This window comes from Gavialis gangeticus, unplaced genomic scaffold (assembly GCF_001723915.1).
Source record: "Gavialis gangeticus isolate Ggan-Ray unplaced genomic scaffold, GavGan_comp1, whole genome shotgun sequence".
In the NCBI taxonomy this organism is placed as follows: Eukaryota; Metazoa; Chordata; order Crocodylia; family Gavialidae; genus Gavialis; species Gavialis gangeticus.
Window position 1 is genome coordinate 247,650,791 of NW_017729032.1, and position 6,894 is coordinate 247,657,684.

Genomic DNA, 6,894 nt, shown 5'->3' on the forward strand with positions numbered 1-6,894 from the left:
GGGGGGGGGGGGGGGGAAATCAGTCTTCAGCACAAGTTTAGTTTCCAAAAGAAGCCAGGGTCTCAAGGCCGCTTTTTCAGGCTGCAGTGAAGCCTGGGACACTACAGCTTCACTGACTGGTAACCTAGTTAACTAGATTAAAGCTGGTTCTCATACATTTGCTGCTGTCATACTTCTGACTGCAGTATAGGCATTGTGAAGGATAATCTCCAAATCAACACCCCAGATCTAGAATTAACATAGCACAGTCTCCAAATCATGGGTGGCCAGTTCATAATGTGCATGCCATAAGTGACACAGGCAACTTGTGCGGGGGCGCATGGCAAATCAGGAAGGGAGCGGAAAGAACAGTGGCTGATTGGAAAGGGAGCAGAAAGCAGAGCAACAGATTGAGCAGAGAGCAAAAAAAGCAGAGAAGACGACTAGACACGGGAAGGGAATCACCGAGGCACTCTCGTTTGGCCCCACTGCTCCAAGTGAAGACGAATTATCATATATGAGCAATGCTCAAGAAGCTGTGACAGGGTTAAGCTTCCATTGTCACTAATTTCTGAGTAACAATGCTGCCTGTTCCTCCAATTGAGCTCAGGGTAACAGACACATGGAACTTTGAACTTAGCATCTAAAAATCAACTACTTAGATTTTGCACAGAATATGAAGGTTTACAAAACCTTGTTGTATGGAGGCTTAAAGACTTAATACTGTTTTAAGAAAAAAACACCTTCATTTATTTGAACATTCCCAAGCGCTGCTTCCATCCCAAATTCAACCACTGTTGATCACCCCATGAGAACCAAGCCAGTGTAGCATACTCCAACAAGTAGACAGTGGTGTTTTATATGCTAGCAGCAAATAGATTAGCAATGTATATGGTTAAAAAACTTTTGGTTTAAAAGTAATCTAAGGTATAAATGTAAAAGCTGATGGGGGGAGGGGATTTTGTTTTGGTTTAGGTAAAAGTTTTATTCAGCAACAAAAAAGGAAAACAAGTTTCATTCCTTCCCACCCCAGACTGTCATTCACCAACCTGCAATATATGCTAAAGACACATAGCATGTGCAAAGGTGAGCAAGCAGAAAAAACATTTGGACTTTGATGGTTTCAGCAGGATGAACAACGGTGGATAAAATGCCTCACATTAATGTACAAATGAGCGAGTCCATGTACAATACAAGCCAAAACAGAAGGCCCTGATCTCTTCATGTAGTATTTATACTTCAAGGCAGGACCTTTGTAGTCTGACTACCTCTGCTTGCTAGCCAAGCTATGAATGCAACAAGTTCCTGTCCCCCCTCCACACAAGTCAGCAGCACTCCTGCAGGCACAAGCAGACAGGCAGGGGTGCAGGGCACACGGTCCAGCGGGGAGACGGAGCAGCGTGGTGTATAGTGCGCCAGGCAGGCAATTGGGGGCAGACTCTGTTGCTGCTGCATGGGAACAAGGCAGGTGAACTGGAGCAGGCACCATCCGATGACACTGCCTGGCCTGGATCCTCCTGAGCAGCAGCTAGAGGCAGGGGAGCAGGCTGGGCTGGGGTGGGGATTGGCCAGGGCAGGGAAGGAGGAGAACGCTGCTGCAAAGCATGGGGCTGCTCACGCGTGTGTGTCTGTACGTGTGTTTGGCAACCCCCTGACCACGGCGTCCTGGGCGACTGCCCACCCATAAAGCCTTCTCTAAACAATAGCCTTGTCCAAACAGAGGTTTCCCTCCAATTCTGCCCCAGCACCAGCACTATGCTGCAAGCAGTAACACATTTAATAACTTCAGCAGAGGCCTGAGGTATAGTCAGAAGAGGCAGATGTGTCCTGGCACAGCTGATCTGCTTGCTTGGGGTCTACAAACATTGAGCCATGGGCCCCTGCTGTGCCCTGACTTAGGGAGCACGTCTGCCAGTGGGGGACCCCCACAGAGATACGCCCACTTGCAGACACACATCTTTAGCTGTGATACAACAGGGTGATATGGGGATTCCCAGGGCAGGGCAACAAAAAGTGCACAGTCTGGGAATCCCCCTGCAGAATTCCTGGGGCATACAGGATCGGGCCCCTGAAACCTCAGGAAGCATCTGTTTGGAGCAGCTGGAAAGCATGAACAGCCCCAGGCTGCCCGCACACTCCTGCCATAAGTAAACAAATACTGGCTGTGGAAAAGGCAGCACAAACTATGCGTGGGAATCATTGCACTTGCAAACTAGGGTATTTGTAGTGTGAAAAAGGACATGCATTTGCTAGGGCACAAAGGCAACATTTGTTTGCAGAATTTGTGTTCCCTACCGCTCCTCTATCTTTCTGAAACAAGCCTCTACTGGGATTCTCCTGCTCACTCTGGTATCCCTCTACTCTAAAGGGCACCTATACACGTTCCAGACATCTCCTCCGACATGCTAATTAGCACGTGCTGGAGCAGACTTGATTAATTAAGTCACTGGAGTATGCTAATTAGCATGCTCCAGCAGCCTCCAACTCATGTATTCAGCAACCCCATACTTTAAAATGGCAGTGGGGGGGAATTTAACTAAAGCTCGCCCGACGAGCTTTAGTTAAAGCACCCCTGCCACCATTTTGAAGATGCTGAATAAATGTGACACTGTGGGCACTGTAATTGGAGCAGCTCTTGGAGCAGCTCCAATTAAAGTGCCTCCCCCCTCCTCTACCCCAAAGTATGTGTAAAGAGGCCCCAAACAGTTTTGGACTGGTTCAGGCTATCTAGATATGAAACATTGTTTAAACAGTCTAGCCCTCTCCACCATGGACTGGCCAAGCTGTCTCAGGAGATGCACATGATAGAACAGAAAGTCAATTTCACGAAGTACCTTGCCTGAACGCGATGCTATAATCTACTCCCCAGCTCCCAGCATGGCAGACCTTCATGACCCTACCTCCAAGCAGAAACACCGCTGCTATTCTTTAGACATACTTTGGAGCCAACTAAAACTGCCTAGGTAAAACATAGTAAGCCTGAACAAGTGTTTAGATATAGCTTGGGTAACTCTTTCAGCTCCAGCTAAAGATGTGCCTTTTACCCAACCACCCTCTTTCCAGTAAATCAACTCTCTCATTTATCCTTACTTTTTCACTAGCCAATTCCTTACATGCCTGCATGTTTCCCATGATGATCCCATCAAAAAGCAACTGTTGTTAATAAAAGGTGGAAGGAAAAAACTGCTCACAGGTTTGTAAGTTTTTAAGTAATGGGCAGGCTTAAATATGTGCCAAAGCAGCAAGTACTGGTTCCTTGCTAAAGGTAATGCAGAGCCAGAGTGAATGCCCCAGTTGCTGGCAATAAGATGCATCCTGAGAAATCCTGAAGAGGCAGCAAATTCTAGCTCTGTGTGGTTCACATCCTATGGCCGTTCTCAATAGAATGGGTAACAATTGCAGTACCCTGGCCAGATTCCAACTCAGGAAGTGATCTTTTCCCTCCCCAAATTCCCACTGCAGTTTGATGGAAACATTGTTACTCTTCACTTCCTCTCCAAAACGGCTTTACAATATTTATTGTCACAGATGGATGCATTCCCTACCACCCCAGACATGGTTGCACTTCTGTGACAGGTAAAGAAATCCATATTATTACAATCATCTATTTCTGTACATTTCCAAAGTTCACTTGCCTGCTTCTGGCAGGTGGGTGTTACATACGAGAAAAACTATGAAACCATCAGCTGTCAGTATCTCGGTATTTAGATCAGTAAGTTTAAAGCCCCTACCTTGTGTAGCCCAGAAAATGCTGACAAGTGCAGAAGGTACATCTTTGCTTTTTACCCAGCTGTTGTTGCGATGCCTGATCCAGGCAGAGATGACACAGTAATATTCCCCTCGGTCTGTTTCAGATGTCCACTGGATTCGTAAACTGAAGGTGTCCACAGCCTGTTTAGAGAAAATAATTTCTCCATTCTCTGCCCGTTGTCTGCTCCTGTCCCCAACCAGTAGCATCCAGTCTGCATCCATACTACCAAGTAGTTCATCTGTCACCACATCATCACTGCGTATATATAGCCTGTAGTACCAAGAGACTGTAAAACGTATGTTTCCTTCTTCTGTGTTTTGTGCATTCATAATCCTGCACTCCAGTTCTGTGGGATCATCTGAGAACTTGGGTGCTTTAGAAGCATTCAGAAGTACCTGGTAGTCAGGGTCTATAGATGAACGGAGAAAATGGGAAGAAAGCCAAATGTGTAAGGCTAGGGTCAACAAAGCAAAAGAATGCAAATGACAGAGTAACTATGCAAGTGCAGTTAAGATAATTAGAGATGGCAATCCCTACACATAACAGCACCTGAGATAAATACAAAGGACCAGAATATAATGTCTTACTTGTAAAAAGTAAAGGACCAGAAAAATAAGCCAACATTTTCCAACAGCCGCCTTTCATTTTAGGTATCTAAACTGCAAGCTGGCCTTGATTTTTAGTTCACATATACTTGAGCTAGAACAATCGGAGCCCAGCTCTTCAGAAAAACCAGGTCCAAAACATCTGAACATGCACAACCTAAGAAATATTACTATTTCCTTCTATGTTCTGTCCACAGCACCCCAGATTTTGATAACCTTTTACACTTTCCCCCAAAGTTCAGGCTAATATGTAAAATGTAAGAGCTTGTCATCATGGTGTTTCAGAGAAATTGATTCAAGATACCCCACGCCTCCAGGATAAAAAGACCATTTTCACTACCATAAGTGATACTGTCAATCCTATCCCTTGTAGAGTACCATATACATGACCACTAGAGAGGGCATCTTCCAACAAGAGGTACTAAAAGTATCTCCTGCCTTGGCACTGAACAATGCCTACACAATTGCAATGTTAAGTCCCGCAGGCACCAGAACATCTTCAGCTGGCTGACAAACACCAATGACACGGGTAAGAAAAGCAACTTGGAGTTTTAACTGGAAAGTGATTACAACCCCATACAGGTCACAAAACCTCAGAGGAAATGAGTGCCTAAGTTCAGAGGTTAAAAACTGGGCACATGTATTTAAGGCTGAAATAGCCAGTTGTCCTAATCCTGGAAAGTATAGAACAGTGGTACGACCTTATTCTCTAGCGGAACAGAGAGACAGCAAAATAAAGAGATTACTATAAGACTCTATTAGCAGCAAATTCTGACAAAGGAAATGAGTGCTCATTTGCCAGTAATAAAATGATTTTTCCTGCATTGCCTTTTACAGCCCAGCCTTGCTTTATGACTAATACTTCCACCACGATTGTGTGAGTTATAAATTTTATTCTTCGCTTCTCCTTGTAGCTGATATTTTTCTTTCCTTCAGCAAACAGTCATTGTAACTGCAATTAGAACAGAGAAAGAAATAAAGGCTAAACTGTACCTACCTATGAAGCATGATACAAAAGCAACCTTAACAAATCTACTGTGAGATAACCCTTAGACTAGCGGTTCTCAACCCTGGTTGAGAATCACTGCCTTAGACCCTTTTGTGTGCAGGTGTTAGCAGTCTTAGGGTATATTTGATAGCAGTGGTACCACTTAAAAAGTACTCGGCCTGCATCTGGTCAGGCAATTTTAGAGAAACCTTCAACAGCTGCTATTTTTGATGCAGCATCTTTACTACAGCCAACCATGGGGGCCACTAGCAGAGACCAGACATTATTTAAATAACTGCTTCTTTGCTGACTTAGATAAGAGGTAAAAATGTTGGTAACCAGCCTATATTAGTGCTTCCACAGCTTCTAGTAACAGCAACTCTGAGACATCTCCATTGATTCTGAACATCAGCCAGACCTTAAAAAATATCCACAAGATCCTTCACTATAACAGGATCATTGGTAAATGACAGCAACCACAACCACTGACACCTCTTCCTTCTGGGAACTAATTCCTCTCTGATCCTAGACAGCTAGACTGTCCTTCATATCCCCTTCACCGATGATAGCAGTCCTCAGGCCATAATGCCACAGGATGTCACTCCAATAGGTAGTGCAGTGTTCCCACCTCCTGCAAAGCAACAGAGGTTGAGGGGTTTATAGGTACTGTATTGTGAGAGCATTATCATCAACTCAGTACCAATGTGAGTGAACATGAAGGCTGAAGTTTTTCTCAGGCCAGGAACAGGACAAGGAAAGGGATGAAAAACTGAACTTCAGCTAATCACTTTAGCTTTATTTTATTGTATGTATTTATTTATTTTTGTAAAGCGAAGGATTGCTAGGGAGAAAGAGTTTTTGGCTTTGACAGCACCACTCCAGCTAGGCGCTTCATACTGACTGATGCTCACAGGCAGAGGATTTAGAAAGAATAAAGGCCTGGCTGGATAAACCTCATTCTTCCACTCTGTCACCTGTCAACGAACAGCCTCACTGACAGTTAAATGACTTAATACCCCGCCAGCTCAGCTTCAAGCATGGAGGAAGGGGGTTACTGGAGAATCCAGGATGCAGTTTTTAGAACCTCATATGCTAAGAAACATTCCTCTTCCATTCCCTCTGTCCCCAAGCAATGCAATCCTGCTTGACGTGTTGTTTTTACTGCTCTTGACCCCAAATAAATTACTGTTTGGTGAAAAAAGGACCAAACTTCCAAGCAGCCTACAGGATGCTTCAGTACAAAGGAAAGATGTTGAATTAGGTTTTGACCAGGTGATTGTTATGACCAAAAGATTATTTTAAAGGAAGAAACAGAACACAGCAAGCTAGCACATACAACCATGTCTCCAAGGCACATGGGGACCATTTTCATAGATTTCATAGATGTTAGGGCTGGAAGGGACCCTGAAGATCATCAAGTCCAGCCCACTGCCCCAGGGACAGGAAGTCAGCCCAGGGTTTAAAATGCTAAAGATTTGGACAGAGACACAGAAGTCCCTATTGCCCCAAAAGTGCAGGTATATGGAAAGCAAGAAGGGTAACCACCAGGATCTCAGTTAGACTATCAGCAC

General features: G+C 44.5%; 1 protein-coding gene across 1 annotated transcript in view; it reads right to left on the bottom strand.

Moving 5' to 3' along the window:
* PTGFRN (prostaglandin F2 receptor inhibitor) overlaps positions 1 to 6,894 on the bottom strand; it is an 80,782-nt gene that overhangs the window by 49,153 nt on the left and 24,735 nt on the right. The window contains exon 6 of the mRNA XM_019523905.1: positions 3,711 to 4,139. Coding sequence (XP_019379450.1) covers positions 3,711 to 4,139 — 429 coding nt within the window. The remainder of the gene's footprint in view (positions 1 to 3,710; positions 4,140 to 6,894) is intronic.